We start from the raw sequence: 18,153 nt of genomic DNA, 5'->3' as shown, positions 1-18,153 counted from the left end.
CCTGTGCATTAAGTCCGATTCGAATTTCCGACCGATTCGAGAAAATACGAATATCGCTTGTACTCCTACAGATAAAATGATCACTGGGACATTTCTGACCTAGTGCGCAAACGCTCTTACAAATGACCTCATAATAATATTTATTCGTTTTAAGTAACAGAGTACCTACACATCACATCTTAAAAAGTTAACCCTCTCTAAACCATAATGAGGAAAGGTATAATAAAACCTCGACAATAGTCCCCTGACATAGTCCAGAGACAAAACTTGTTGTCGAGTTTTGTGCTACGAAAATGGTGATCTCGGTGGCCCGTGCCTAAACAGCAACCAGATACCAACGGTCTTACAAATTCTCTTTAATTTGGTCCGTTTGTCAATGTGATAACGCTAGGTCAGAGGTCTTACTAAATTTGGCAGACTGTACCCTCCTACCTTTTGTCATGCTCTTCGCTTTGTCTACGAAAAAAGATCTGTTTTCCAGGACAAAGCGGAAAAATTTTACGATCGTTTTCAGGCCATTCGGTAGATTAATTTACGTTCAAATTTACTAAAGTTTTAACACAATATGGTACGTATTATTAAGATAGAATTTTCATGAAATAGCAGGTATGCTAGGTCTGAAACGCTCATGGGAATATAGTATATTAGGATGGAACAGAAATTAACCGTATTTGATTTATAAAGACAGTACTGAAGATATATCTATTATACCACAGCCATTTCCCCACGGTAGTAGATGTACGTACATAGGCTACTTAAAGTAACCGTTGCGAAACCTGTCGCATCAGCTGTGTTGTGCCCTTGTGTACGCATTTATCAAATCTATGTACACCCAGATGAACATACCGTGAGAAATGGGGTTAAACATCGTTGGGAGTTATTTCTGAAGAGGGTCATCAGGAAGATATAATGCTATTTCTGTACCCTTGATGTCTTTTTAAGTGCGGACCCACTTAACCCTAAAACGGGGTGGGGCCGCCGTTATTCGCTGTCGCCTCGGAAAAACTAATGGATTCAATGGAGTTTGCAAAAAAATATCCGGTCCCATACGAGATGGTTCATCAAGTAATTCCACCTTCAACTATATCTTAAACTTCTACAGTATCGATTATAAAAGAACAATCCAAAATGATAGTTTTCAAGATTTATTATTCTCTATTTGGCATTCAGTAAACCTGCTTTGAAAATATTTATTTCATTCCTATGACATTAGTTATTTAATTAATCAACGAAATAGCGTTTTCCGTTATTTGTGCATAAAGTTATCCCGCCAATTTACAACTTGAATATTACAAAAACCGGTAACTAAACTCAACGTCAAGTCCTCATCAAGGACAATAGTAACATCACTAGGCGGAAGTGCCTACTAGCCAATGTTGCCATGTTCGGTACGCGTCGGTTTTGATTTTGACAGTTCGCCGCGTCTCTAACAGCTGTTCGCCCTTTGCTCGCAGGATTTGAAATCAGTTGATTGCACGTGCTTATACTAATTAGAAAAGAAGAAGATAATTGTTGAGACTGTTGCAGAAACAATGGAAGAAGAGGGCAGCGTCAAAGGTAACAGTCTTTAAAGGTTATTTTAGTAGGATGGCGGCGGCATGGGACCACGCTGTTTTATCAATAACGCTACCTCGCGAGCCTAATGCTTCAACGTTGTCTTATCACTAGAATTTTCTACCGTATAAAACCGAAAGCATAATAAACTTGCTAATAAGTTTTTATAATAATACCCGACCCATGTGCTTCTGTGTGACAAAAACTATCATAAACGCTAAAATCTTCAAATGATTGTGATGTTATCACTTATTCAAAAGTTTCGTACAAAGTCAATTTGTACTTTCGTATTTATACACTTCATAAAACAAAGCAGCTAAACCATAGATAAATTATTTACTTATTCCATTAGAAGCTTTGACCTTGGAAGAATTTCATAATGTTCTGCAACAGTAAAAACTCAACGAAAACTTATAACGCTCAATGTATATTATTGTACTGTTATAATTATTCGAATATTTATTGGAATTATTTGTAAAATAGTAAAAATTTTAAAGTAACATAGGTATATAATACCCCTACATCTTACCTTTTTTATATGCATATTTTCAGCACCAGTGACGAGATTACGACGCCGGCTCTCCGTAGATCAATTAGACGATACCAAATCACCTTCTGCACCTTCCACCCCCACCAAGAAAAGGGGTCGGCTGGCTGCTAAGCCACAACTGGAATTGATTGATGAAAATGGTAAATTAAAAGCATGTCCAAACAATATCATGTTGTAATTCAGGAATCTTATATACTTTTATTAAACAAGGGAAATATTGTTTCTTAATTATCATTTAATTTAATTCTGATAGATCTTGTGATAAAATTTTAATGTTGAAAATTTAACGTACTTATTAGAACTTTAACTCCATAAACATAAATATGTTTTTGTATAGGAAAAGCGGAACAGGGTTAATAGTTCTACTCAATTCAACATAATATTTGACTATAAATTATAGTTAGCTATTCATTGGTGTTTTGTAAAAAGGGCGAAAGTGCTATTTCGAAAAATTTTTCAGGGCAGTATGGTATATTTTAGGTTTTAACAACTGTTTGAAAATATTTACACCCTGATTTAAAATGTAATTTTGGTTTTAATTAAGTTTAAGTTTTAAAATTGTGTTTAAAACAGGATGTAAATGTTATAAAACAGTTGTGAAAAATTAAAAAACCCTAAAAAATTTTTTCAAAATGGCGCTTTCACCCTTTCTACAAAACACTGACTATGCGCTACAAATTTCAATCTAATTTGCATAAAAGGTAAGGAAATAGGTCATTGACCTGATCATAGATACTTTAATGATGGTCAATTGTAGTGCCAATTAGAAATCAATTCTTTAATCAAATGATTGAGTTTGTTACATGGAATCAACTTCTTTTATTCAACATCCATGGTTACTAACAAAATATATTATGTGATTCGATACTGAGTGGAGATATTTTCACAGCATTAGAAAATTATAATATGTATAAGTTACAATGAACTCTGCACATTTGACTGACAAGAAGTTAAGTGGCAGAAAGTGGAAAACATTTTTAGAAAATCATGGATTATGGAAGGATGAGTTCATTTTTTAAAAGTTAATATCAGTTGTTAAAGTCAGTAAAATATGAAAGTTAAATGCAGTTCTTCCTCTCAGTTGATGTTAGTTATATTGTTACAAGCATACTACATCAAAATGATAATATTTTATTTATGATGTCATAGTAGTGATTCTCAAAGTCGTAGCTAAAGGTTTTGTTGTCATTCCTGGGTCATGTCGTAAACACAAACCAAATCACTATAAAAACCAAAGTCAAGCCAAATAGTTGGCAAAAGCACGAAAAGAATCAGATCACCAGAACACAAAAGAATGTGACCTATGTTCGGTCAACAGATAAACAAAATGGCAGATTTAGGCTGCTAACAGATTGACTCCATGTTTGCAGTAAATGCGTGAAGTCGTAATCAACTTCATGCAGCCTAGAGCACGACTGCATGAAGTTGATAATGACTTCACTCATTAACTGCAAACATGCAGTCAAGCTGTTAGCAGCCTAGGCGGTTGGGGGTAATTTATAAACAAAAAATTGGAATTGTAAGCATTGTGTTAGAAATAGTAAAATATGTGAGAAAATCGTATAAGTTCAATTTATTAAGTTGCTACATCAGTTATGAGCAAATCTATATTGAGTATTTACATTGGCTCTTGCAGCAATTTGTGAGAAGTGTTAGACTTGGGGTATCAGTGGTGAGTGAGACACTTGTTATTTGAATTGAAACACTGTTATTAAGTTTGGTTGTGTTATTATTATTATTATTAGGTGGCTTCATTCAGGGCATATGTAGCCCCTCATCACTGCGACCATCAGTTGATCTATTATGATCACCACTAATTACAATTTGCAGCCAAGGCCAACAGCATTGAAGAACTGAAGGACTTTCCTAGCTCTGACAGATTTAATATCCTCTGGTTGTGGTATGTGCCTTCCCAGTATGGAGCTTACGCCCATCAGTGTTATATATATAATAATATATATAACATTACAATGATAACAAGAAAATATACATAATTTCAATAAAAAAGAAAATATCCATAATATTAACCTTAGAGCTAAGTCCAAACTTATGGTACCACGATTTCGTTTATCCAAGGTAAACAACTCTTTTATGGGGAACTGTATACGTTTTTACGATAAGATTCCGGAGCGTATATTAAGTTTATCATTTCCTAAGTTTAAAAACTTAGGAAAGGAATTTTTTTTTATCTAAAAGTCATATTACAAAATTGAAGACTACGTGTTGATAAAGATGTGTGGAAAGACGACATGGCTCCAGAATCCACACAAATTTGATTCAAAGTGTATTCCATAGCATTTAAGTTTATTTTGAAAATAGCAATCCCTAGACTTTCTTGCTTGTTCTTCTCAGGGAGGGCAGAGTAGTGAACGAGCAGTAGCTTAAATGTGACGTTTTCAAGTGTAAATTTATTTTACCTATAGAATAAATGATCTTTGACTTTGATATTGGGTGAGAAGATGAGCAGGAGTTTTATTTGCCTCGTGGCAGAATCTACACTCTCTATTCTCTCTCTGTCCAATATTTGACATGTACTTGTTCAAAGCACAATGTCCTGTTAAGACTCTAGTGAGCATTCTGATGCCATTCCTGTCGAATGACAGAGCTTCTCTACAGTGTTTGACACTGTAGGTAGCTATCAGGGCCTTTGAATGCTCAAGACCCTTACTCTGTAGTCACACTTCTCGGGAGACGTGTGTGCTCTCGTTCAGCAGAGTGAGCTTTGCAAGGCTGTATGCTATCCCTATAAAGGGTACGGGTCCAATGAAGATTACCCCTAACACCAACCTTTGCCAATTCGTCTGCTGCCTCATTTTCCTCGACGCACGTCAGAGTGACCTGGAACCCAGCGCAGGATCACTTTATACCTTTCCCTGAGAGCATTCAATATAGTCACACAGTTCTCTACAATCCTCGATATTTGGGTGAAAGAGGTTAGTGTATGTAGAGTGGCTTGACTATCTGAGTTTATGTAAATATACTTGTTTACATGGCCTCTCTTCAGGTTCAAATCAGCACAAGCAATTATGGCGTATATTTCGGTCTGAAAGATAGAAGAGTGTCGTCCCAAATTCAGCTTATAGCTGAGACTGGGTCTCACGCCGTGTATACCACAGCCTACGTTGGGTCCCATCTTAGACCCATCGGTATACAAAGAAGGCTACCATCCTTCCAGGTAAGACTGTTGATTTTCCAGTCTTCCCTGGTTTGAAATTCTACTTGGTAGAGATTTTTAAAGTTTTGCTTGGGAAGCATGACATCAGAAGTCATTCCCAGAACAGGATGTTCCAGAATTGAGTCCTGGGTTGATCTCAATGTCTGGGAGAGCCATCTGGTCGTTAACTTGGTGGTGAGCCTGTACGTGCTCGTACCGGCCTCCTTCTGTATGAATATATGCAGGGGAGTCAGATTCAGCAATGCATTTAGGGCCGTCCCCGGAGTAGTGGACATGGCTCCCGCTACTAGCAAACACGCGATGCGCTGTAGACTGCTCAATGTGGCAATAATGGTTGTTTGGCTGACTTTAGCACTCCAAACAGCAGAGACATATGTCACTATGGGCAATAGTCTTCACTATTGCCTTGTATAACCAGAGAGTTTGGTTGTAAAAAGTGTGATGATATCTTATTAATAGACATTTTTCTTAAATGACTTATAAAAGTAAATCTAATATGTATGAACTCATAATCTTTAAATCCTCCTAGGGATCCATATACATTTTGGTTTTAAGTGGCTAGCCGAGGTCTAAAACAAATGAACAGAACGATTTTTTTCGTCCAGACTTTGTAACCATAAATTATTCATATTTCTACATTTGTCATGTCAGTCATGAAATATCAGGTTAAATCCTGGAAAATATACATACATGAAAATGTTACTAATTTTAACCAAACCAGTTTGTTTTCTTTGTATGCAAAATGGATTGAAACAAACTGCAGATGGGTTAGTGTGTTAATGCAAGATACTCCTATTAAATATAAACAATAAAACTTTTGTTATACATAAGTTCCACAGAACAGTCCCAGAAGGACAACAAGAAAATCTATGGCCCGAGATGTTGTCGACGAAGAAAAGCCCCTCACACCAGGACGCCGCAGTACCAGAGTTAAATCCAACACCAGTACTGTGTCAGAGACTCCCCAGGACGATGAAAGGTCTCAAACTCCATCCAGGCGGTCTACAAGAATTAAGTCGAATACCAGTATTATCTCAGAAACTATAAATGTTGACTCGCCTCGTGCTATAAGAGCTGCTGCCAGGAGAAACTCCCAACTTGGTAAATAAAAAAATTTATGGAATTTGTATTTTTTTTTATTAACATTTCATCATGTTGTGCTAGTTTCATATGTTAAATATGAATTAAATAGTTTTATTTATTATGGTAAAAATTTCAGGTAGTGAGACAGAAACTACGCTGACTCCTACTAGACCCAGACGTAACAGAAAGGACTCTACATCCAGTATTGATAAACAAGGTGACAACAAACTTTGAAAACTATTAGTGGTTTTTACTCCAAACATCTGTATTGTTGTATTATTAGTTATTAAAATAGTAAAATGTATTTTTATTAATAGACACTTCTACTGTCTACTTTACAGAAAGTGCAGTAACACCTTTGAGGACAAGGCAAACTAGAAAAGAATCTTTGACCACGGACAAAGAAGGTATTTTTTTCATATTTTTCTGTGTAAATCAAATAAAATATATATAATTTCTTGACACACATTGACTGTAAATTATGTTTCTTTTTACACAATTTTTTCTGTAATTTCCAGTGGACGCCGTACCTAGTAAATCCACATCACTTATTACTTTTGTTATATCAGAAGTGCCAGAAACCAACACAGAACAATCTACCTCGAAAGCCAGTCTTGACAATATTAATAGAGAAACTTCCTCCCAAACTAACCTTCGTAAAAGTCCCAGGTTAAAGGCTAAAAGCAACAGAAGCCAATCCGAAAGGGATGATAGCAATGATAGGAAACCAGAAAACCATGAAAATATTCAGGAAGTAAATCAAGACACGGATTCAGAAACTCAAGCTCTGTTTGGAGTATCTGATGGAAAAGTTATGCTATCTCAATTGAGCAATAATTTCATTATACAATTGGAGTCTGATTCAAAGAGAAATGACTTATCCCATTTGAACAAAAGCACTTCAGTAATTAAAGATACCGATAATTCTAAAACCAAAAGACATAGGACAAAATCGTGGACAACTTTATCTGCAAGTCCTTCTAGTGACAGCAATTTCCACAGTGACAATGAAAGCGCTAAGAATAAATTTAAAAAGCATGAGAAGAAATTTTGTCAATTTCCTGTTGGCTCTGGAGATAGTGTGCATAATAAATCTAATACAGAAGAGATCCGACCAGATAATAATGACATACGTTTTATTAATACATTATCAAAACAGACAAAAATACTTGACAAGGAAGCTGATACTGGTAATAAGCAAATTATAGAAGATTCTGTTACTCCTGATAATTCTATAAAACAAAACGAATCCTTATGTGATAAATCTAAACCAACTGACTCTATTAACGAAGGTGATAAAGAAAAGGTCCTTGATGCAAACACTGACAGTAAGAACTCGAGTGCTACTGAAATTTTATTTGATAAATCCCCTGGAGAAATAAAAGCTCTGGTATTTATTGAAGATTCAGATTCGAATTCGGAAAGCAACGAGAAAAAAGCGAAAGAACCAATACTAGAAGGAGACGACCAATGCGTACCAGTTGTATATCGCGCAGCTTGTCACGAAAGTGAAAGTCGAAGTTGTGAAATAATATCACAAGTGAATATCCAAGAATTTGGAACATTGAATAACCCTCAAGAGAACACTAGGGTTGATGATAGTTGTGAACCTATGGAAGTTGATGTTACGATACCCGAAAATGTGTCAATAATTGACTCTAAAAAAACCATTGAACAACAACTGTGTAATGAAACATCTGTCAAAGAAACTGAAGAGTTTACTACTGCTAACACAAGTCTTGATAAATCTAAGCGGAAATCCTCATCACAGTTTTTCACCCAAGACCTTGAAAAATCTTCAAACGAAAACAAAAGCACCCTTATTTTATCACAAATTAAAGATGTTTCGAATACTAACATAAATGCATCAAAGTCTCCTAAAGTTTTAAATGATTTATCTGCAACAGACATAACTAAACAAGAAGTCGTAAGCAAAAACCTATCTGTTAACTATTTAACCAGTACACCTGTGCAACAAAGAGATAATAAAAAACCTGAGTTAGAAATGAACACCTCTGTAATAACCCCACGCAATGAAAGCAAAAAAGAAATTAAAACAAGTAAAGAACGCTCAGAAGTAGTTGTATCTTTAGCTTCTGAAAGCTCCGAAAATGATACATCAGACGAGGATTCGGAACACGAAATAAATGAAAAATCGAAAGATAAGTATGAGTTTTTGGACAGCGAAGCTGAAAACGCAGGCGATAACTATGAATCAGGAGACAGCCAGGACGAGGATGAAATACAATATGAAAAAGATAACGAAATATTAGAAAAGGGTGAAACTCTTACTTCTGAAGAAGATCTATCTACCGACTCTGACTACGAAAAAGATTCATTTATTGTAAGTTCTGCCGAAGAAGACAATGAACTGCTGAGTGGATCTGGTGATGACTTAGACATGAGTGATAATGAGCTAAGAATGAGCACGAAGTCTAAAAAGAAGTACGATGAGCGTAAGAAGAAAGAGCAGAAAAAGGCATCCAGAGAAATGTATGAATCACGTCACAAACTTGATAAATCTGGAGAGACTAATTCCGAAATGTCAAAACTAAAAAAAAGTAATCGTTTACGCTTATATTCTACTTTATTGGAATCTGGTGAAGATAATAACATGCCCCCAAAGAAAAATAAACGTATGAGGTTGGAATCTACTTTTGAAACTAGTGACGCGATATCTGATGCAGAAGTGCCAACTAAAAATAGTGAAAGCGTCGTAGAGACGGACAACGAAGAAATTGGATATAAAAAAAAGAAGACTAAACGCTTATCAGAATCGGTATGCAACGTAAGTGTTGTCAATGAAAAAGAAATTACCATCAGTGAAAATGCTACAGAAGAAACGGACCCTTTGTTGATGAAAGTGAAACCAGAACCGAAAACACCTCGTAAAGAACTTGATATATCGACTGTTCACTTTACTTGCACAGAAGAAATAGAAGAAGTTCAAGTAGATGAAAATATATCTGTAATAAAACCTAACGAAACTATGGATCCTTTACATGGTACGACGGCACAAGAAAATAGCAACAGGGACAATGACTCCTCAATGAGTGAGAATGAGGAAATTACTAAAAATTACAATTCTGTTCTAAACCAGTTAAACAAAGGAAACAAACACAAACAAGTAAAATCTGGCGACACGTCTTTGAACCTAGATAAAAAACAGAAAAAGTCTAAAGAGCCTGTAATTGAGGAATTAAATCTTACTATAGCCAAAAAGAAAAAAAGAAAAGATGAATCTGACAAACCAAATGAAAAAACTGTTAAGCGAGTTTTTAAGAAACTGTCGGTAAACGACAATTCGGAGGACTCCATGAATTTGAATCTGTTGTTTTCTGATGAAAGCAATGATATCGGAAAAAGTGGTGATAGCGGGAATCAAACAGGTAGTGTTGATAGCTTTATACCACTGAAAAGGACTGAAGCAAAGACTGATATTAGGTCAAGTATAGGTAAGCTCCATTCAATTACTTAACATGTTACATAGTTAATTAAATATTGTTGCCAATATTAACATTTACTTTTTTTTAAATTACAGTTGTTGCTGAAAATTCTCAAAACGAAAGCGTGAATACAAAACCTAAAAAGAAAAACAAAAGAAATTCGAAACAAACTGAACAAATAGTGAAAGGTATTATAACAATGTAAAATACTTTTATATTTACCTAACAACAGATATAACCGGCACGCATTGCAATGCTGATTGACAATGTGCGAAGTCCCCAACCCACATTGGGCCTTTTTATCGCAATAGGGTGAATAATATTATGAACTGAAGCCTCATCTTGAGTATCGACGACGAAAACCGTACCCATTATAATTAATTTTCCTAAACTTAAATGTAAAATTTCATACTTTTCCTTTAATTTAAGACACTATGTTTATTACTTAAAAGGAATCCAGATGAGACAAGCAACTTTTCAAAAATCTTTGAAGGCAGTATTACTTATTTTATAAGCAAACTATCCCGTGTACAATATTTAAAGTACTTTCCCTCCTCCATATAAAATAGCCGTGAGGCAACCAAAATGTATGTATGTTTCTTTGTCCCATATGTATTTCATTATTATTCATCCGATTGCGATTAAACTTTCTTGAATTGTTGTGCACACAGCCGCAAGAGTTTCTGAATTGTTGTATCCCACTCCTGGGCACGGGTCACCTCTACGGTTCAGGCCATATTATCATTAAAGTTTTGCAAGTGTGGACATAACATCGATCTGATATTCATCAGATCACAATAGATGCCCCATACGATTCAATAATCTATGGAGCATCTATTAATTTCTGTAATAGTATTACGCAAATTTATTCTTCTATTTTATCTTATCTTACTTTTTGATAATAATAAATACGTAAAAGTATTTGTTTTTTGTAGTAGCTATCACAACGTTTAACAAAGTCACTAATAAAAACTTTTAGTGTAATACGCTTGTCAATCGTTTTTACACAAATTTTACTACAAAGATTTTTGAAATTGCTGTGTCAATTTATTGTCACAAAAAAATTGTTTTCTCACATTTTTTTGAAAAGTTAAAATTTAATTTACGACGTGAAACACAGGTTAAATTAGTGCCACAGTTTTCGTCATTCATTTTTTTTAATTAAATCCATCAGGTGCAGAATTATTGAATTATAAGAGTTATTTGTGAAAGCGAAGTGAAAAACGTCAGTCTTGCAACTTGTGACGCTTAAACGTTCAAGTGTGAACTCGTTTATAATTACCTTATACTATCCTCTAAGACCTTTAATAGGTCCTTCCGTCCTTTTAAAGGATATATATGTCTTAATTTTCACTACCTAATTTCGGTGGCGATGTTTATTATCTAAATTCTAGAATATTATCATGAAGTATTACTTAATATTCGAGTAGTATCTTAGTATCCTGAAATATTATTTAATATTTCATGATAACTTACTCGAATACTTAAGTAATAAAAATTGCCTCCAAAATTAGGTAGAGAAAACTAACCTGAAATTAACTCTAAAATAGGTTTCTCACAGATGGCGCTTCGGCAAAAAAGCCGTTAAAATCAAAAAACAAAGAGCGGCAACAAGCAAATAGGGAAATTAGTGAGGTCTACTGACACCTCAGTTGGGAGAGTGGTTAGCCCCAGTCTGACAAATAGGTGCTGGTCCGAATCTAGCCGAATCGACGAAATTTTTCTTAGAGTCCATATCAATTTACCAATAATATCATACAATTGATTTTTACTTCTCGAATAAATCGGTTAACAGCTGATGCATGTTTGCATCATAAATAAAACAAATTTTTCACATTGTATGCCTATTGCAAAATAACTCTGTAACATAATTAATTCGAACATTAGATTGTATTTTAATTTTAGAGCACAACAGTAATGATGGCGAAGAAATAAAGTTCTTCATAGACACAACAGGCACTCGATTTGATATTGATAAATCATTTAAAGAATCCTTGAACACAAGTGAAAAAAAGAAAAATAAGAACATAACAATCAAAGATGGTAAATTAATTTTCTTTTACTTTGTAACTTGTCATAGTTGTCGTTTTGTGGAATGAGTTGTTTTTTTTAATGGGACAGTATGGGAAAATCCGAAACCATGGAATACAAGGAAACTGACTTAGAAACCATTAGGTCTTGTTTTGTGAAAAAATTTTGGTATAGTCAATTTTGATCATGCGTGCTTGTCCATAAAAATGAATAAAATTGATCAAAATTTTTTTTAGTGCTAATCGACTCAATTTCATGAAAGTATCATTTCATTATACGGGACTAAAAGAACCGGGACAACCGAAATTGGTCAAATTTTATTTAAAATATTTCGTACAAAATGAATTGAATTGACTAATTTTTTTGTAACAGTGCCTAGAAATGTAAAGTGCATTATTATTATTGACAACATACATTTACATGTAACCGGTTTTTTCAGGTGGAAAAGATGATTCTGACTCTAATGAAGCTCCAGTGGAAATATCTTTTAAAAGTGCGAAAGTCAAAAATAAAGCTAAAAGGTTTTCTGAGATTCTCGAAGAAGACGAAAACCTTCTTACTCGTTTGTTACAAACGCCTGGAAGTGAGAAGAAAAAGAAGAATAAATTGACTGAATCAGAGAAATTAGAAACTTTAGGTATGTGTATTGTGTATACAAATAATTTGTTTTATTACACGGTTTTAAAATTTGAGAATAGTTTAAGTCATTCTTTGTTATTGGTGTCGTTCAAATTTCAGGTCAACTGTACGAAGATGAGTCCGTAGATATGGCAAGTGAGGAAAATACTGACATGTCACTTAGCATAACACCTGGCAGTGAAAAGAAAAAGAAAAAAATGTCCAAGTCACATCATCGGGATCACGATTCACCTAGTAAGACAGTCATCACATCAATTTAAGTTGTCATCTGATCATTGTGAAATTCTTACATATCGTTGCTTTTTAAGGACAGGCCCTAATGAAAATAGTTATTTTTTATTTTATTACACACTTAGAGAGCTTACGTTAAAATAGTCAGACATCATTATCATCATCAATAAAATAAAATAAATCATTGGACCGGTTCATTATTTGAGGACTTTTCGCGCCAGATACGCCTCAGTTTTAATTAAACATGTTTTATAAGCCGCTGTACTAGAAAGCCACCAATGTGTAGTACATTACATTAACCATTAATATAACTGCATTATTAAACAAACTTTCAGTACAAGAACAAGACAATATCGTCGAGACACAGGCTAACGCTTCGCTGAGTAAAACTCCTCGTAGTGAAAAGAAGAAGAATAGGCTATCTGAGTCAGAAACAGGTGCACAAAACAAATTATTACAAAAGATATTTACCAACATACTTTACTGTAGTACAATTAATCTTCATGTTAAAAATGTGAGGGTAATTAGAACGTACACAATGGAATAACTTTTACAGGTGACAACATGTTGACTGTAAAAACTCCCAACATTTCCGATAATGCAAAGAAGAAGAAGAACTTTTCTATAACCCGAGAAAATGCCCAGGACAATGATGGAACATTTAAAACAGGTACAATTATTTGTGGTACTACTTTTTTCCCTACTGTTTACACAGTTAGGCTCAATTTACATTGCCGCAAAACAGAATGGAAGCAATTTTTGTAAGAAAAAATTGTACATAGAAATGAGTCATTGCGAGTGTCAATGTTTTTTAACATACAACTTGAACACTCCGGTATCTGTAATTTTTGACACCTCTCGTTTGTTGACATTCTTTTACATACATAAAAGTACAAAGTATAGAACGAGCCAAAAAATCAGTTGCGCGTCATTCGGAGAATTTACGTATAGTATCGGGAATTCCCGCAGCTACCGAATCGTATATATTTTGTAGGTTATACAATTTGCATAAGGTTCGTTATGCTATGGTTATAAAAATTCATACCGTTCCTCGGCGATGTAAATTGAGCCTTATTCAATTACAGTTTTTACACGAATTCATTTTTGGTTCAATTATGTTTTGAGTTTCTTAGTTATTTTTTTCTACTTCTGTATGTCAATTATAATTTCGTAAACCATTATCATAAAGGCCATATAAAGACGCTCTTTTTAGTTCTGAATCAAAATTGTAGTGTCTATGGTACTCGCCACTGAGCTGAAAATTTTCATTAAAGTTCTATACACAGAACTATAATAGTAAAAAATTAGATGTTCTTTTTTTGAAACTCACAAAAAAAGAACGTCTAATTTTTGCTAATTGAAATATCAACTAGACGACTCAAAACCTATTCTGCCTTCTGATTGTCTGATTGATTGATAAATTGGCCTAAAAGTCTTGCAACAGGGCCATATATCGTTATTAAAAAAATATTGGTTAAAATATTATTGGTACTTGGCCAGTTCTATTCTATCTCTTTGGTTTTTGTTTTGCAGCGTTTGTTTGGCTTTCGTCCAAATATATGAAGAGGCCTTATAGAAAGCGCTCGTAGAAAAAGTATTCTATGCAATCATTACATAATTAGGTCTTTAAATCTCGTACCTATTACTGTTTAGGTTTACACGGCCTGAACTCTGTACTCGACTTTAAGGCGATAATCACACTGTACCGCGCCCCGCGACGGAGCGCGGAGCTGCGTTTTTTAACATTGTACTAAAGTACCTCAGTTTGTATGGAAAACACGCGCCGTCGAACACATTGACAACGCCTCTTCGTTTTCCTTTGTTTGTGTGTGGTTTATTTACAGTATAACTGTACTCGTATACAGTAGAACTGCCTCTGTGGCCGAACGGTTACCAAGCCGGACTGCCACGCAGAGGTCCCAGGTTAGATTCCCGGGCCGGGAGAAATAGTTGTATGGCCTACAATTATTTCTCTTGTGAGTTTGGGTGTAATTTATGGTTGTATATGTGTGTGTCCATGGCACCCGCGACACAGGGTTTCCCTAGTGCGGGGCTATGTTGAATGTGTGCGTTATTTATTTATTTAGTATATGTCCAATCATTCTCTATCAAGAAAAAAATAATCCATCTGCAGGTACTTGCGGCTTTACGAGTAAAAAGGTGTCAAAATTTTAGATTTGTTATTTATTTTTTAACACAATATATTTTCTCACAATTCTTCACAATTATAGTTTCTACTTAACTTTCGTGTTATTGTTATAACACTCTAAATTACACTAAAATTAATTTTTCTTTAGTCGAAGCTCATATATCATATATATATTGTTAAAAAAGTACATAAAAGAGTTAGCAATTTTGCCGCACCTTTACTTACAAAGCCACAAGTACAAACTCTACATAGAAAATTATTGGAACTATACTATGTATGTAAGTAAGTAACCCATGCACATAATATTTTCGTATATTTTGAGATAAAAAATAAAATGTATGTTTCTCCATTCAAAAAAATAATAACTTTTTTTTTCTCCGAAACTATCAACTTTTCAAGAAATTATACAAAAGTTATTTAGGAGCGTTATTATCTATCATATAAAAAAAAATAAGCTCGATACTCCACAAGTTATTCCCATGTCCAAGAATTATCAATTTGGGCCCACTGTAGGGAGCGGCAAACCGCAGAGTATGGCGGAGTATGGCCACTACCGCGCAGATTTTTAAGCTTAAGGACATGTTCAGTTTTCTACATTAGATCTCGACGTCGATAAATTTATATTTACTATTGAAAATCGACCAAATTTATCTTCATATTTTCTTAAACCTTTGTGATGAAGTTGAAATTATCCATTTATCGATCTGGTTCGTAAAAAGGGATGTATCCAATATTTTCGGTGTCTTTTTATTTGAGTAAACAAAAACCAAATAGACAGTATAACTGCAGCGTCCTGAATGAGTTCTGTATTATTAACCATTCTTGTCAAAGAAGGTTCTTGGCTACATATACAATCACTACGGCGATCAACTGCGAAGCGATTACTTTACCGAAAATTAAACCGCGCGTTGACGCAGATCTGCGTCTCCTCCACCGCGCGCGTGGTTACACGTCCCGCGCTCCGTCGCGGGGCGCGGTGCAGTGTGATAATCACCTTAGAACCCTCATTATGCAACGATTGCATAAAATACTATTAACCAGTTTGTTTCTTTTTTAAGCTAATAGCTCTATAACAATACTAAATAATTGCTAATGCTAGTAACAGTAATTGAGCCTTACATTACCTTATTTGATGAATTTTGTTACAGTAAAAATTCAAGAAGAGTCTAAAGAAACTTCAAAGAAAAGAAAAAGACAATCACCAGGCAAGCAGACCAATGAAGAAGCAACTCTGGTGCCTGAAAGTAAGTAACTATATAATGGGGCTAACAACAAAACAAAACCTTACACTTTATGTATACTAATTTTGGTGTCTTACCTATACAGGGCGCGCAATGGTCAAAATCAAATCATGTTTAGATCTAGGAATGAAACTATTTTTCCGGATTTAAATCGCGTATATTTGACTGACAGTCAACCGTGACCATGGGACCTGTAAAGGGCCCGAAACGTCGGTTTGTTTGAAAAAACAAATATACGCGATTTAAATCCGGAAAAATAGTTTCATTCCTATGTATAACAATCGCGAAAACCTAAGAACTCGTTATGTTTAGATCTGATAATAAAATATGTAGCCCTAACATTGCGCCCACGTCTCTTTCTATCGCCAAAAACCGTTGAAGTACTCTGAAATAAATTTTGTGTTATGTTTAAAATAGCCGAAAGAAATGTGAGTTTAAACTGTTTATAGTTTGCATATAATTGTTATTTCAGACTCTAGTACTGCAGATGAGATTGTTGGAAATAAGAAGAAAAAGAGGAAAATTTCTGGTAATAACGAGGACAATAATATCGTGTCAGGTAACCGTTTCGTTCGAGCTTTTCCTTACATGTTGTGGTCTATATATATTGAACATGATCAGTGCATTTGTATCAATATTTGTTTACAGATACAAAGAGAAAGGAGCGCGATGACGATGATTGCATCAAGAAATCGAAGGTATTATTTATTACTTTTATCATTTGTAATTTTAATATAATGTTTGTTGTTGTTCTTATATTGCATTTTCTCCTTTTAGGTTGTAAAGCGGAACTCTTCCGACCAAATTCACGTCTCTCGGCTCCCTGTTGCCATCTTAAACCAACTAAATGACAAACCTAAAAAAGAATTCCTTGAAATGAAGAAATCTAAATTAGTATCGACCACTGATTTTGTTATTGAAGTAACAAAGAAACGGAAAAATAAGCCTTCTAACTTCTTGGAAGAAAGTGTGTATTTGAATACAGATGACGACATTGAGGAGAAAAAATTGAACGCAAGAGCAAAAAAACCTAAAGTGCTGCCATATCTGCCTACAGTCTGTACTTCATACAGTGGATTTACAACTAACTTCCAGGTGACTGTGCTGCCAAAAAAGTTCGAATTTGTTGCACAATCACATGAGACTACCAATTTTAAAACGGCTTATTTAGAAAACAAAAGAATGAAGAAGTTGCGAACATACGACCTCTACAAAAAACGAAGGAATGCCAAGTTGACCAAGTATTAAGACAAGATATTGAAACACCATACAACTATTCCACCTGTTTTTAAATTATCGTTCTTAAACCAACCTTGGTAACAGTTAAGTTGAAAAAAAAAGTTAGCAAACATTATTTTTAAATTAGTATATAAATGAGACTACTTAATATTATGATGCATGATTCAAATATATTTTTAATTGTTATTGTGAAGAGGACAAGCGAAAGTGACGCATTTTACGAATTATTTTAATCATGTAGAAACGAGTTTTAAGTTATTCCAAACACGTACATGTGTTTTGGCACTTTGATTGTGCATGTAGTTATTTGCGAACAACCGCTGTACGTTTGATAATTTATTCGTTTGATCCTTGTTTTGTAATTCGTGTTTATTTTCTTAGTGCTTGTCTTACGTAGGTAATTGCAAAGAAATTGTTAAAAGATTCTTGTTTCGTAGGCAATCGTTATTATTGAATATTTGTTAGTGTTATTTGTTAGTATGAATTGTTGAAGGGAATATTGTTAATCTTTTTACATTACAGGATCTTTTTTACTGTTTTAATTAAAAATGTTGTAAACGATTAACTCCTCCTTTCGAATATGCCGCCTTAAAATAAACGGTGTCACTAGATGGCGTTAGCGTTTTCGAAAAGTGGTATCGCCCATGTGCCTTGTGTTTTTATGTTTCATTATCAAGTTTGACTTTATTATGTATTAAATTCAATAAATAAGTTCTTTGAAATAAGATGATCATTTTTATATATTTACACTCGAGTATTATCGTGCACACAACGTAGCAGTACTTCCCGCCTTATCATGCCGGTGTAAACAAACC

The 18,153-nt window shown here is 34.4% G+C and overlaps 1 protein-coding gene across 1 annotated transcript; it reads left to right on the top strand.

Annotated features, from left to right (window-relative positions):
• The first annotated feature begins 1,420 nt into the window (after positions 1-1,420).
• Positions 1,421-18,034, top strand: LOC113236699 (protein slender lobes). Its single transcript, XM_026472858.1, has 16 exons — positions 1,421-1,557; positions 2,107-2,244; positions 6,111-6,380; positions 6,499-6,579; positions 6,704-6,769; positions 6,881-9,817; positions 9,904-9,996; positions 11,714-11,851; positions 12,279-12,476; positions 12,578-12,712; positions 13,045-13,146; positions 13,266-13,379; positions 16,007-16,102; positions 16,572-16,658; positions 16,748-16,797; positions 16,877-18,034. Exons 1-16 carry the CDS (start codon positions 1,533-1,535, stop codon positions 17,345-17,347), a joined length of 5,001 nt encoding a protein of 1,666 aa, XP_026328643.1. The 5' UTR covers positions 1,421-1,532; the 3' UTR covers positions 17,348-18,034.
• The last annotated feature ends 119 nt before the right edge of the window (positions 18,035-18,153 follow it).

The sequence above is a fragment of the Hyposmocoma kahamanoa genome, unplaced genomic scaffold (assembly GCF_003589595.1).
Source record: "Hyposmocoma kahamanoa isolate Upper Pololo Valley unplaced genomic scaffold, ASM358959v1 92, whole genome shotgun sequence".
NCBI lineage: Eukaryota > Metazoa > Arthropoda > Insecta > Lepidoptera > Cosmopterigidae > Hyposmocoma > Hyposmocoma kahamanoa.
Note: the sequence above shows the minus strand (reverse complement) of the source record. Positions and strands in the feature narration are given on the sequence as shown.

What these genes read in the sequence shown, in the direction of transcription:
- LOC113236699 (XM_026472858.1), top strand. Translation starts at nt 1,533, where the DNA reads ATGGAAGAAGAGGGCAGCGTCAAAG. An exon ending in AGAAGAGGGCAGCGTCAAAG is followed by an intron (nt 1,558 to 2,106) that starts GTAACAGTCTTT and finishes GCATATTTTCAG; the next exon opens with CACCAGTGACGAGATTACGA. An exon ending in AGAGAAATTAGAAACTTTAG is followed by an intron (nt 12,477 to 12,577) that starts GTATGTGTATTG and finishes TTCAAATTTCAG; the next exon opens with GTCAACTGTACGAAGATGAG.